General features: G+C 37.0%; 1 protein-coding gene across 7 annotated transcripts in view; it reads right to left on the bottom strand.

Moving 5' to 3' along the window:
- Positions 1-15299, bottom strand: part of LOC140331210 (uncharacterized) — a 154324-nt gene that overhangs the window by 106047 nt on the left and 32978 nt on the right. For 4 of the 7 annotated variants that reach the window (XM_072412024.1, XM_072412021.1, XM_072412020.1 and 1 more), the window contains 3 exons: positions 12348-12413; positions 3527-3663; positions 2765-2887 (listed from right to left, as the gene is read on the bottom strand). In XM_072412024.1, the coding sequence (XP_072268125.1) occupies positions 2765-2887; positions 3527-3663; positions 12348-12413 (326 nt within the window). Of the gene's footprint in view, positions 1-2764; positions 2888-3526; positions 3664-11807; positions 11917-12347; positions 12414-15299 lie in introns of those variants that run through there. The other 3 variants (XM_072412022.1, XM_072412026.1, XM_072412025.1) reach the window with 2 other exon arrangements.

Here is a 15299-nt window from a genome sequence, read left to right as displayed (position 1 = left end):
CCATTATACATAGTGGGCACAAAAGACTCGGCCCAGAACACCTCTGTGGATTGGGACCGCATCACTAATACTTGCTTTTTGGTAAACAAATGTCTGGCATTTTTGATCCTATTGGGACACCACACCCAAAGTGAATACTATAAAATACCTATTGAGTCCCTGTGTACATATAGATTGGAATTGGAATAAACAATGGGAGAGTAATATAATATTATACTGATACTGAGCCATACATGATGAGGGGTCAACAACAGAGAGCTTTACACATTGCATTAGCCAGTCCATGCTTATCTGAACAGGCTGATGTTATTTAACAAAGAACATACACATGATGGTTTACAGAAATAATGGTGATTTATGGCTAGTTTCTTTTTATATTTAGATCTCAGATCAAGATATTATTAGACTTATTTTCAGAAAGTTGCATTCTTGCACCTTGGCACATCCGATCAGTAGTTTGTATAACCAAGGGAACGGACCAGACAAGGGATTCAAATTGTGAAGATTACAAATTTGGTGGGGGTGAGAGGTCATAAGGTGGCGTAGTTGCAGATACTGTCAATGGCAATTCAGAAGAAGTGAGTCAGGTGGCACAATGTCTAGCAGAGAGCGAATTTTGTTGTGTATGTCCACCTGGGGTAGGAACAGAGGTAAATTTGGGGTTTGTCCTAAAAAGGAGCTGCTGTAGAGACCTGGCGGGAAATATGAATGACCACTGATAGGGTAAAGTGGAGAGTTAAAACTCCAACCTGGTTGCCTGTGGAGGTTATCTACCATCTCAGTGTGAGCACTGTTAACGGAGATGTGTCTGGGTTTAGATACTGGTACTGTTTAGGTATCCATGTGACAGTAGCCAGGTTTGTGGAGCAGAGGTCCGACTCCAACGACACCCACCTCTTAGGGTGGCCATTAAATTGACAGCTTATCACTCTATTCAATAGGAGGTAATATAGTGCTGTTTAAAATCTGGTAGGCGGAGACCCCTTTAGGTTTACTTTAACGACTCAAAACTGAAGAGATTCTGGGCCTAGAATGACGCTTTATAAAAGGAGATTGCTAGTCTTTTTTTAGACATCAACAATATGATGCTGAGATCGTAACAGGGAGCATCTCAAAAATATACAAAATCCTGGGGAGGTCATTCATTTTTAAAACAAACATTCAACCTCCCAAACAATGTTTTTCAGTACAGGTGTGTGTGTGAATTGGTGTGATATAAGCCTGCTAAGGATGGGGTTATTTCCACTGCTAAATATTTTAAGATTTTTTTAAGACTTTTGTTGCCAGGTGAAAGGTAAGCTTGGCTTCACATTGTTTGCTTCTTGTCTTGAAATTTTCATATATGTTTATACCCTTAAATATAAAAGTATTGTTTTATGTTTTTTTGGAGATATGGTTGTACATAAAAAGCCCCAATCCACAATGTCAGAATGTTCAGCAATTGAATGGTATATAAACTAGTGTTAATTTATATCTGATTTTGCAACAGTGTAAAATTTTGCCAGAGATTGTACTGGGATGAGAAAGTTCCTAATGATCAAGGAAGAGTGAATGGATTTGATAGTACTTTTGTGGGGGTGAACATAGCAATGGTAGTTTATAGGTCCAAAATGGGCCTAACACCACACTTTTGTTTGAAGACTGTGAATAAAATTGGAAAAACAAATCTCTTTTAGTAGTTCAACAGTGGGTGAGGAGCGCAATAACTCCAGGAAAATAAAAATCAGGACAATAAGAGACCAAGAGAAGATAAAGAGAAATACAAAACATTTTTTACTTTGTATTCATGGCATAGATAATATAAAATAGTACAAGGCAAAAATCCAGATACTAGGTGGCACCAATTGGGGTTCAGGGTTAGTTGGAGCCTATTAGTGGCCCAAAAATATCAGAGTCCATAGGCAAGCAACCAGTCTTAAAAGAGTCCAGACACATTCCACCAGGGAGCTTGGCTTCCTCAGGGGTGGTTCAAGGCTTGCGGCGTATAGGATGTACCAGAAGTTATAGGCGTTGCTTAAATCCTAGAACAAGCAATCGCAAAGACTCCCTTGGGCATTGGAATAGCTATTTTTAGAATTAACCAGCTGCAATGTCAAGATGGATTCCATTGCCCATGGGAGTCTTTGCTATTGCTAGTTCTGGGTTTTATTTACCTTTTACCAAGGTAAATAAAAAAATTAAAAAGCAGCACAAACTATACCTTAGTAATCTTCAGGATACACTACCAAGAAAAATGATTAAAGGAGCTATTATGATCCCCAAGTGGAGGCTTTCAGTTGTTTTAAAGCTATTGCCCCAATCCTACAGGCAATTGTATGATTTTATGGATTAAAAAAAATTAAATTCTGTTTCTCTCAAATAATAGATATATATATAGATATAATATTGTAGAAAAACTACTATATATACACTCAAATATTAAAACGAAGTACCTAGATTTATTCAAATAGAAAAACAGGAAACATTTACTAGGAAACCTAGGATACAAAATGTGGCCATACACTGCTATTTTCTTGTACACGTTACATGTTAAGTTTCTTGTAAAATCATGAGGACAAAGATCCATCTAGTAGCATAAGTATAAACAAATTCATTTTCTATTTTCAGGTTTAAAAAAAATAAATAAATCTGGGTTTATACTCAAGTATATACAGTAATATGTTTAAGATAATATGCAAAGCATGGAAGAAACATAGGAAACTAATACATTTATCAAAAGCCAGAAAAAAAATTTGCACGGATAGCTTGGAATGTATAAGCTTACTTGCAGGTTCTGTGTTCCTTCTGCTCTTTCTATTTCTCTTGCAAAGTCTTTAATCAATTCGGGAATTTTGCTTTTATTGTCAGAATGTTTTATGCTTTGCAACTCAGTAAAATAATACATTTCCTGCAATGAAAAACAAACAAAAAAAAACAAAAAAGAGTAAAACTTGTTAAACAGAAACCCAGTGAATGTTAAAGGAATTCAGTATCTAGCGTAGGTGGGTAGTGCAATGAGAATAATGACCACATAACACTGCAAATATTTGTGAAAAGCTTATGCAGTATGAGGTTAATAAACATTTCTGAAGAATTGTTATCAAACTGAATTTAAACAGCAGGTAGATTCTTGCAAAATGTTACCTCTGAACCTTTTAGCAAGGAATTTTACACATATAATATTTTGAAGAACAGAGCCTCTTGTGCACTTAGGTAATCTATTTCTTTCACGGCATGGGAGTGGAAAGGCAGCCAGTTTCTAGTGTCAGCAAATTTCCCTGTCTAGAGTTATAAAAACAGTGTAAGTGGAGCTGAAAAAATTAATTCCCCTGCCAAGAGATCAGCTTACAGCTGAGCCTTAACATACATAAAGACAGAAATTCCTTCCTGAGCAGAATAAAGCATACAAGTTTACGGAAATACATGGGAAGCAGGTATAATGTGTTTAGGTACCCTTTAAACCAAGGAGCATCACATAAATGATTCTTTTTCTGGCCACGGAGAAAAAAAAAAAAAAAAAATGTAAAGAAAAACTCCAAGCACTCACCATGTAAGCTTTTATGTGATGCAAGCCAATTAGATGCTCCATCATAGTCTTTATATGTCCTTTAACACGACATATGTTGCACCGGACGATGCTTTCATGCGTTTCTAAATTTTTTATTTCAACCACATACTGTAGGCCTGAAAAAACAAAAACAGGATAATTCCAATTGATGCAGTTTTCTTTACATGAAAACTGATGATAGGAAGTGACTATTTTTGCCATCTTTAAAAAAGGAAAACTGCTTCATACTCATTTCCAAGTGTGTTAAACAACTTCTTGCTACAGTATAGTCCCAAGACCTCATTTGACATCTCACGTCTGTAGTTTGCACTGGCACATACTGGCAGTTCCTATGTACAGTATGCGGGGTTGATGTAAAACTACAGCAGCTGCCAGTGTTCTCCCGGAATTTTTTTTAGCCGGGTGGTAGGAAGCTGTAGCTGGGTGGTAAAAAAAAAGGGGGTGTGGCAAAACACAGCAAATTTAGTGCTCCCAGTTGTTTATGCCATGGGTAATCAGTAACCTCTTATTGTTTCAGTGTTCTACCTTCTCCCAATTATTTGTTACAACATTGTAATGCCTGCCTCGATAGTATATCCAATTTTTCTATTCTATGTATTTTGCCACAACTGTCCTATGCCATGTATTGTGACCCAACTTACTAGTGTTCTAAGTTTTAAGAGTGTAATCCTTTGTAGTAGTATAATGAATGTGGTGTAACAAGTTAGGCTTAGCTCATATTAGCAGCAAAAAACATTTACCCCTTCTGAGTGACTTCTGGCAACTGCTAGGCACCTAGGATTGGTAACAGGCCGTAAGTGCTAGGCCCCTAGGATTGATAACAGGCAGTAAGTTCTAGGCACCTAGGATTGGTAACAGGCGGTAAGTTCTAGGCACCTGGGATTGGTAACAGGCGGTAAGTGCTGGGCACCTGGGATTGGTAACAGGCGGTAGATGCTGAGCACCTAGGATTGGTAACAGGCAGTCAGTGCTGGGCACCTAGGATTGGTAACAGGCGGTAAGTGCTGGGCACCTAGGATTGGTAACAGGCGGTAAGTGCTGGGCTTTTTCAGAGCAAGAAGTTTTTTAAGCAGCAGTGGTTCCTGACATGAGGAATGGACAAATGTAACCTTACTGCCGGTGTGAATTCAGCCCAACTTCAGATGTGCTCCTGTGTCTATGTTTAGTTAAAGTAAACTTTTGTGAAAACATTTTTTTTTCACTTGATCCTTTTACAAAATTAGCCCAGCAGGCCCATGCGGGCTCAGCTTCCACCTTTTCTCTGATGCTCAAAAACACTTTTTTCTTTACAATATAAGAAAGCCTCTGAAGTTGCATGCACACAAGGAGCAGTGGAGAACCTCTTGTGATATGTGACACAAATATCCCAGAAGGCTGCGGATTTCTCCTTTGGTCTTTACCGAAATGGAAGTGAAGACTGAACGGGAGAGGTGCTCTCCACAAAAGTGTAAAAAAAAAAAAAAAACACACATTTTTCCATTACATAACAGAGAAAGTCACCATTTAATATTATGTTAAAAATGTGGAGATACTTTAATAGCATCATGCATGTGATATCAGATAGGGACAAGGCAGACAGTTACCCCCTCTTATCACTGTCCATATGCTATATAAAAACTGTCTGTGACGTTTATCCGCAGTGTGTAATGATGTCATCGGCAGTGCAGTGTGATAGCAATGTGAGTGTAAAAACTGCTTGTCATATTCTGCAGCCTAACAACTCGCTGTGTTCAAACCTTCATATCTCCTAAACCGTTGGTTGTATTAACTTGAAATTTGTAAGGTACACGTGGAGGCATAGGACACTGAAACTGTAGGTGCAAGTGGGGGACACTTGTCGCTAAACCTTTTTAAAATGTAATTTGTATGGCATTATGGGAACATAAATCTCTACCTAGCAAAATGTGCTCCCTGCTCTGTTACACATATCTGTCTGCATCTTACCTCAAACCCCAATTTCTCTAGAAATAAGAGGTGCAGGGAAACAAAAATATGGGTGGAAGTGGGAGACACTTGTGGCTATCACCTTTCATCACTATGGCATCATTACAAAAAAAAAAAAAACTGTCCATTAAAATGTCCAATCAACTTGTTACACATGACTAACCTTCCAGTACCTCAACCTCAATAAATTTTAGTGGGCAGAGTTCATTTTCTAATGATGCCAAAGTGATGAAGTTTTAGGGGATGTTAGTCACAGATGTTCCCCACTTGTACCTATATTTTTGGTTTCTTACACCTCCCCATTAACCAATTGAAGTTCAGAATGTTAGTTAACAGGAATGTTTAACAGGGCAGGGAGGCCCATTTTAATTGGCAGAGTGTTGTAATTGGCAGAATGTTCTAATGATGCTGTAGTAGTGAGATTGTAGGGTGAGAATGTGCTCGCCACTTGCACCTTTATTTTCAGTTTTTTACCCCCACCTCAGAGAAATTGGGCTTCAAAAAAGAGATGCAGACAGTAGTTTAATAGGTATAGATTTGTTCAGGTAGGTATATATTTAGGGGCCCCACCCCAATGCTCCTTGCTATGTTAGTGACTCCCAATTTGCATTTTCAATTTAGGACTCCTAGTAGTTGCACTTTCCTCTGAAACAGCAACCCTAAAGTTCAATTTTCATAATTTTTTTTATATTTGTGATCCCCATATCTTGAAATTCTTTAAAGCTGAGGGGCTGCAATTGTAGCAACTAGTATCCATGAGGGTCCCTTGTGATGCCTGAAAATTACAGGTCATTGTGACATACAGTTTAGGTGATATGGAGGCTTGTACACACAGAGCTGTGAGGATGCAGAATGACATGCAGACTTTATACACAGCTCTAGCAGTGGATACATTTCACCGGCAGCTTTTTTTAAAATAGAAATCCGAGCTCGTGCTATGAGATGGGGGCAGGGCTGCCTGTGTCTCCTTCACATAAAAGATGAACTGTGTGCTCACCTCTCATCGACAGCAGCAATCCTCTGTACGGATGACACAGAGCACAGAGCAGCCTCACTGAGATCTGTACAGAGGATGAGAGCTTCCGAGGAGAGGTGGGCGGGGTATTCAACGCAGCTGGGCTTAGCAACCGGCTAAAACCATCTGGGGAGAACTATGGCAGCTGCAGAAGATACTCCCAATTTAAAGGAAAAAAATAAAATTTACACAACTTTACGAAGACTGTTCAGGTTCAATATATGTTCCTTATGAATCTAATGCTCTATTCATGTGCAAATAAATTTGCCTGCAGTATTGAATACTGGAACAAATAGGTCTGTTCATAATCCTCTCTTTGGCATGGGGAAAGAAGGTTTGCTGCAATTTTTGGACACACAATGATTTGTCCAGTCTAGGTGCAGTTTAATCTATGGCACCTCCAAATGCTTTATTTTGAACTGCTTGCAAGATGCTTATACAAGCACTTGCAAATGCCGGAATTTAATTAAAGAAAAAAATAATATATATATATATATATATATATATATATATATATATATATATATAGTGCTCAACCCAGAAATTTTTTTAAGCAGGATGGGAAGAAATTGTAGGCGGGTGGCAGCACCTGTATTGTGACCAAACGCTTCAGTAACCACCCAAAAACAGCCGGGTGGGTGCTAAAAAGTGCCGGGTGGTGCACCCTGTGTGTGTGTATGTATATATATATATATATATATATTAAATAAAATAAAATGTGGGGTTTCCCCTAATAGTAAAAACAGATTCTTTATTAGTCCCTATGCAAAGTCCTCTGGAATCTGGCCTGCCCAAAAAAGGAAGGGGGCCCAAAAACCGTTTAACCTCTTTCCATTTTAACAGCAACCAGACCTTCGTCTGGCACTGACCAAAGCCACTGTTAGGGGAGAGTGCCTCATCCCCACAACGTGACTCCAGTGCTATGGGGGTCTGTGAACAGGGATCTGTTTGTTATAGTACTACTTATTGATTCCTAGAAAAAGTTAAACAGGCCTTAAAATAAACGCAAACATAGTTAACAGTTTAACTTTTAAACTGGTCAACAAACATTTTCATGCCAAACAGATTAAAGTAATTTTAGGTTATGTTTGATGAGCAGATTTTAAATATGGTTTTGGTTTTGCTAGATTGGCTCTAGTTTTTGAAATAATTACCTCAATAATAACCTCATAGAAAACAAATGAAACATGAAAATTAAGCAAAATTAACTAGATATGCCTATGTATACAAAATTAAATGTCAATATATTCTATATTTAGTATATTTACAGAACTTATCACAAAGAAGTCATTGAAAAACTGCTTTTGTATGATTTCCCTTTATACTGATGATCTGGACAATCATGTTTGCCATTATGTGTTTATCCCATCTGCCCAGATACCCTTCTTCCATCACCTTTATATCTTGATGGAACCTTTCCCCATGTCCCTCACTGAAATCGCCAAGGTTCTCTGGAAATATTTGCAAATGGCTATGGAGATAGAGTACCTTTATGCTCATAGATTCAACCAAATTTTCCCATTTTTCCACGAATGTAGACACTCTACACAAGTTTTGCATACCATATGGGGAGCCCAATACTTATCTTGGTCCCCCAGTTTAATACCAAAATATGCAAGATATGCTTGTTTCACAAATTCTGTAATGTTTCTGTTTTTGCTATGAATATTCACCACAAGTGTAGCAAAATACATTAGGGTCATTTAAAAAACTTCTTCTTGAGGAATATTTATGATAAAAATGTATGAATAAAAAGAAGGCAAATGAAAGATTCATGAAAATAATGCTACATTTTAGCTACAATATAGAAAATTTAAAACATCTGTGTAAATAAAGATTGATAATAATATGCCGTGTTAACATTTGTTGTTGGTAACATCGTCTATTCCAATGCCTGTATCACAAGAACTAGAGCCAATTCAATTAAACTGATGTAATTTCTGGATTCAGCAGACCTGAAATACACTAAATATAAAAAATAAAAATCCTTGGCACGTAAAAAAAACACTTGCTAAAAGTGGGTCAAAAGTGATCCTAAGGACACATACAACATAATGGTTGAAAGACGTCTAGGTGCTGCAATTGTCCAGTCAAAGTCCAGACCTCAGCCCATTGAAAATGTTATGGCAGAAACTTTAAAGCTGTGTGCATGAGTAATATAAATATGAATGAATGAAAAATATGAATGTCTACAAACCTGAAAAAACCAAAGCAATGTTGTAAAGTAGAGTGGGACAAAAAATGTCTTTGTCAAAGGGACGATCGTGGCTCTGCCATTCAAGTTCAACACATTTAGTTTGGGAATCCCAAAGTGATTTGTGTGAGGCTTCCTTATTAACCCAGAGCGGTATTCCTGAATGTGGCTTGGGGTAAAAAAAAAAAAAAAAAAAAAGCTAAAAAACTGGTCCCATCGGCGTCCTGCCTGTCGGATCCCATCCTCAGGCCACCTCCTCTTCCTCTGATCTTCTGCCAGCTAGTGCACTGAAAATCCCTGGGAGTTCCCGGAGACGTCAGGCGCGGCAGAAAATTCAAATAATTTTGTATTGGATTCAATACAAAAATAACTGTATTGAATCCAATACAAAGTAATAATTATATATATATATATATATATATATATATATATATATATATATATATATATATAATTCTATATGCTACTGTACAGTAATATTACAGGTTTCAGTATTTTTATGCACCCTTGTTTTACCAGATTTTTGTGTTTTTTTTTTTTTTTTATTTAAACTTTAATTTTAAATTTATTAAATATGGTCCTGCATTTATTAAAATATTGGACATATTTCGGTGGGTTAAGCCTACAATGTAAAATAAATTTCCATGCACAAAAATGTACAGCTTTTGGCAAAAATACTGACATAATTCGACTGTCAGGGACGTTAATCGCAGCACTAAACGTAAAGCGCCAAAAACACATTGCTTCCTTACTGCAATGTATTCAATGGCTAAAAACGGTTGATAAAGTTATTTTACAAACAAGAAGCTGAATTACTTCAATGCTAGGAAAGCTTATACTCTGTTCCACTCCACAAAGTCTCCATGAAGCCTCCTTAGGATATCCATTCTTTATTTTAGCAGTTAACCTGTAAAATTGCTCACCAAACTATGACTGATAATCAAATTTCTATATATCATCAAATTAGCTCCCTGGGCCCACATTGCGTTTATCAGAAGGGCAAAAAGGAACAGTCCCCAATGTCTGCCTCATCTCCTTCCTAATTGGGATATGAAATTCTTTACAAACATAACCTTCAACCTCTCTGCCACCATATAAGTAGACTGTGCTCTTTCAGACCCATTTACTATTTTGATTGATCCTGATACTAAAACACTAACTGAGAAAAGTCAGGTCCAACCCAGATATCACTCCTTGCAAACAGTAAACTAAATTTTGCAGTTTAGGTCAAGGACCTTTCTACCAATCTGAATTGCACACCTATGATTCCCTCTCTAACAATAATCAATTATGGATTAACCCCTATGTCCCTATTTTGTGATTGCCTGATTCCATTACACATCTGGGTATGCTTCCTAGCTGCTGAACCCCACCTCCCCCGCAACAATTTTTCTAACTTCTCTTCCTTCTTACAGAAAACCAAAACTGACCTTCTGAAATTGTCCCAAGGAATTTCTTTTTTCAAGAAATAAAATAAGTCCTGTTGGACTTAAATGGATCCATTCTTATTCTTAGCATAGTAGTAATGGATTGGCGTAAGGTCAATGTGGATCCTATCCTTATAGAAAGTGGGAGAAATCATTACCAAGTAATTAATTACAGACCGGTAAATTTACCTTTTATAGCTGGAATGGTCCTAGAGAGTTTAAAGAAGCAAGAGTTTCTGCTAGAAAATAAATATTGTAAGTCATAGTTGAAGAAACACTGAAGTTGTCAAAAAATTTACTCTCTTATTATGAGAAAGTAAACAGGTAACAGACAGATAATAGTGTACTTGGGCCTTGTAAAAGCATTTTACACAGTACTCACAGACTGTTAATATGGAAGTTACGGTTTACAGGTATAGAAAATTCAATTTGTAAATGGATAGAGAACTGGGACCTTTACGGTTTAACATCTTTATGAATGATAGAGATTTTAGGAATAAAAGTAACATTTTTATGTTTGCAGTTAACACCAAACAATGTAATGGAAGCAAAGTCCATACAGCAAAAAAAAAAATTAATAGATTTAAAAGGTACTACTACTGAGCTAAAATGATGCATGCTTCATACTGTCTAGGGGAATGCATTTTTGGAGTCAAACATGGAAAAGGATCTAGGGGTTGGTAGATCTAAATTGCTAGGTTTGGAAATTGCTGCCTGGCATTGTGTGTCAAGTACTTTCTTCAAATAAATGAGGTTTAGACGGAGACGGAGAATTAATCCTGCTTTAGTACAAAGCATTGGTCAGACCTCATCATGAATATGCAGTCCCGTTTTGGGCACCAGTTCACCAAAAAAGGGATATTGTGGAACTAAAGAGAGTACAGACAAGGGCTACTCAACTAAAAATAAGAGAATAGAGGAACTTAGCTATGAGGGGAGATTAGCTGAACTAAAATTTTTCTAGAAATCTAGTTTTAGCATGTTCTATAAATTGCTTTAGGAAGGTTTTCTAAAAACAGAAAAAACTGGGTATTAAAGTTTAAAAGGAATGCCACCAGAGAGTGTTGATCCAAGGAACATCCAATTGCCTCACAGGGTCAGAAAGGAATTTTTCTCCCTGTTGAAGCCATTTGAACCATGCTTTATAAAGGGTTTTTGCCTTTATTTGGAAAAACTGAGCATATATTTATTAGTGATTTAACTTGATGGGTGTTTTTTTTCAACCCAACTACTTAATTATGTAACTATGTGTTTGTGGGTTGTTTTTTATTTTCTCTACATATACTCAATTTGTGTCTCTGCAAGTCTTCTATTACATACTACATAAATTAAAGTAAAGTTGTTTTTTTTTTTTATTAAATACAAAGGTTTTCTAATTACATACCTAATTTTAGTTTTTGCTGCACGCTGCAATACAAGCAAATTATTGCTAGCAGGAGTAGTCACCAGGGTGCAAATACATAGCTTTCTTAAAACATAGAACCCTTCACTTAGTACTTTCCAAAACTTCCGAAATTTCTAGACAGGCAGCATTTGCCTGTAAATGACCAAGAAAGCACCCACATCTATAGTTGAGCTTCCATGACTGAAAACCCAATTAAAGAAAGGAGTCGGTTAAAGCAGAACTAAAGTAAAAATTAAAAAAAAAAAAATTAAAAAAAAAAAAAAAAAGACACCTACTTTTACTTGCGCAGATCCGTTGATCCCCCTGGAGCCGTTTTCCATACGGTCCTGAATTGTCCTGGTTTCTTGCTTTGGCCTGGCGCTTCCCCATTTTCTTCCTTCTTATGACTCCGTCACCCTACCTCACACAGCACATGCGTGAGATCGACATCTTACTTTTTTCAATTGCAGAAAAATTAAAATCAAGCATGCGCAGAAGGAGCAGCACCAGCCTCCTGGGATTTTTGACATATGTATCCCAGAATCCCATTCAGCCTTTACCACAATGGCAGTAAAAGCAGAAGGGGCAGTTTTGTTTTGTTTTTTTTACTTTAGAAGGGTTATCAACAGCTTTAAGGTCAGGATTAAGAAAACATGGACCACGTAAAACGGACTGCTAATCAATAACAAACAAAGCAATTATTTAAGCATTATTCAACATTCAAACCAATAGCAAAAATCCTTTGAAGTAAATGATGCTACCCATTTCTTTGATACATATTATACACATCAACACATGCATTATGACAAACAAACAAAATGGCTCACAAAACCTACCAACAAGAGGTTCTATTCGATTTGGATCTTCTATAAACTTAATCAAAAAGCCAGATTTGTCGAGCTCTACAAAAAAGAAAACATTTAGGAAAAACTGGACCGAGAAAACATTTTAGTTTGATGTATAACATATTTGTGAAAATAATGCCAATTCTGAGAAAAAAAAAATATTAATAAAGATTCAGATAAAGTCAGGCCAGAATACATAAAGTTTGAAATTAAATACAGCCTGGGATTAGGACAAATGGTCAATCAGTTATATTCAAATAAAAAAAGGATAACAACTGTATAAAAATACTGGGACATCTATACTAAAGAATATCTCTAGAGAAGGTGCCCAAAACATTGATTGCAATGTACCAGTCGAATGCAAGGCAATCCGAGGCGATCGCAAAGCCCTGCCTTAGCCCCCTCCCTGCTGTTTACCAGCAGCCCGGCTGCTACGTCTATGGGGATGCAGCATAGTATTCTCTGAGGACAAGTGAACTGTGGCTTTTCAGTCACTAGTCTTTTAGTGCAAGTGAGCTTCACTCACTTCTGTGTCATACTTGGTATATATATATAAATAAATATATGTTTAGAATTTTTTTATTGTTAGTAGATCATTTTGACTTGGTCATTTAAAAAGTAGCTTGCAAGCCAAAAAAGTGTAGGCACCCCTGCTCTAGAGAATCCTATCAATCCAACAAAAAATCACGGAGTACAAATTAATATTTTTTTCAAATATATACAATGGCTTAATCATTTATTTGGGGGGGTAAAATCTACACTCAGTACCCCATAATGACAAAGTGTAAACAGAATCGAAGACAAGATAGTAAAATATCACATTTACATAAATATTCATACCCTTTACTTAGTGCCTAGTTGAAAGACCTTTGGAAGTCATTACAGCCTTAAATCTTTTGGGTATGGTAGAACAAGCTTTGCACACCTAATTGGGGATTTTTATGACATTCTTTACAAATCCTTTTCAGCTCAGTCAGGTTAGATGGTGGACTGGCATTTTCAGATACCTGCAGATAGGGTCCAAGTCAGGTATAAGCCATTTCTATTGGTGATGGAATTGAGTAAAATGTCTATTTTACAATGTATATTTGTGTACGGCTACTCTTTTATATTTCTTGCTCTAAATGGCCGCTAGCAGCACTCCCTCCCATCGAGCGAAGAGCATGTAACTAAGATGGCGCTTCTTCCAGGACTACAGCCAAGATGATGACATTCAGCTCCTGGAGGAAGTTTACCTTATATGGACATGACATTTCAGAAGCTTATGACGCTACGCTCACATGACCTTTTGCACACGGCATTAGCTGCTTGCCTATAAAAACCCCTGTGCCTTATTAGAATAAAGGAAGTTTCATTACACTGAACAGTGTGTCAGAGTGATTCTTTATGAGCTCACTATATATACTTATCAGGACGGGGGCAGATACACAGATGGACAGTTGTCTGGTCCAAGTCACTAGGACATTCACAAAGTTGTCCCTAAGCCACTCCTGTCCTCCTTGTTTTTGCTGTGTGCTTTGGGTCATTGTCATGTTGGAAGGTGGACCTTCAGCCCAGTCTTAAGACCTAATCACTGTGGTATAGGTTTTCATTGAGGAGATGTCTGTACATGGTCAGGGTTGAGGGAAAGCAGAATAGAGCTGTGCCCCAGTCCCTCCTGCTGACCCCCCCCCCCCCAAGACATGTTGCTGCTTTTATGCACCAAGAAAGACTTCCGTCTATCTACTCTGCCATAAAGCCCAGATTAGTGAAGCGCTGCAGTTAAGATTGTCTGACTGGAGCCAAGTCCCATGTCACACACAGAACCTCTGGAGCTCAGAGTGACCATTTGGTTCTTGGTCACATCCCTCACTAAGGCCAGGTCTTAGAAGAGTCCTGGTTTTGGCAAATTTCTTACATTTCAGAATTATGCAGGCAGCTTTGCTCTTGGAAACCTTCAGTACAACAAAAATTTTTGTAGCCTTCACTAGATCTGTGCTCTTCAGCAATCTTGTCTCTGAGCTCTGAAGGCAGTTTCCTTGACCTCATGGCTTAGTTTTTGCTCTGATATGTGTCAGCTATAAGGCCTTCTATAGAAAGGCATATACCTTTCTAAATATATCCAATCAATGTATTTTATTACGGATGAAAATCAATGTGCAGAAACATCTTAGCAATGATCATGAGAAATGAGAGACGTCTAAATATTTGTATAAATGCAATATTACCTTTTTTTTTAATTTTATTAAATGTACAAAATTTTATTGAAAATTCTGTTTAAATTTTCAATAAAGGGTACTGATGAGAGAAAAATGAATTTTAAAACGTAAAAATGAAAATGTGGTGTCTGGCCGTATTTCAGTCACTGCATATAAACACACACAAAAAAACAAACAAAAAAAATATCAAGTTATTTAATTCATTCTGGAGTGCCTTTAATCTGCCACATACTTTCTTTAGGCTGGGTCTACATGAACGATTTTAAAAACGCATATAAACGTTCCTACTACGTTTATATGTGTTTTTATGCACTTTTAAACGCTTTAACTTTAAAACCCTAAAAAACTTTTATAAACGCCTATGACACGTTTCACTGCGAATTACCGCAATTGTACATAAGCGTCTATAAAAGTTTTACTATTAACCCTTTCAGGGAAGGAGTACAGGGGTACATAAAATCCCTTACTCATTCCATGAAAGGTTAAAATAGGTGTAAACAAAATTGGACAAGGCTTTAACCACCTGGGCGTTACACTGATGTCTAGGTTTCTGTACCGAAAGCGTTACAGGGTTCTAGTAGATATCCTGAATACAAAAAAATGTTTGAAACACACAATCATGTAAAAAAAAAAATACTTTTAATAAAATTAAAATACACAAAAATCAGCTTAAACAAGAATACATAAATAAATGAAAAATACTGAAAATGCGATAATTCGGTATACTGTATAATAATATATTTTT

This window comes from Pyxicephalus adspersus, chromosome 5 (assembly GCF_032062135.1).
Source record: "Pyxicephalus adspersus chromosome 5, UCB_Pads_2.0, whole genome shotgun sequence".
In the NCBI taxonomy this organism is placed as follows: Eukaryota; Metazoa; Chordata; class Amphibia; order Anura; family Pyxicephalidae; genus Pyxicephalus; species Pyxicephalus adspersus.
Note: the sequence above shows the minus strand (reverse complement) of the source record. Positions and strands in the feature narration are given on the sequence as shown.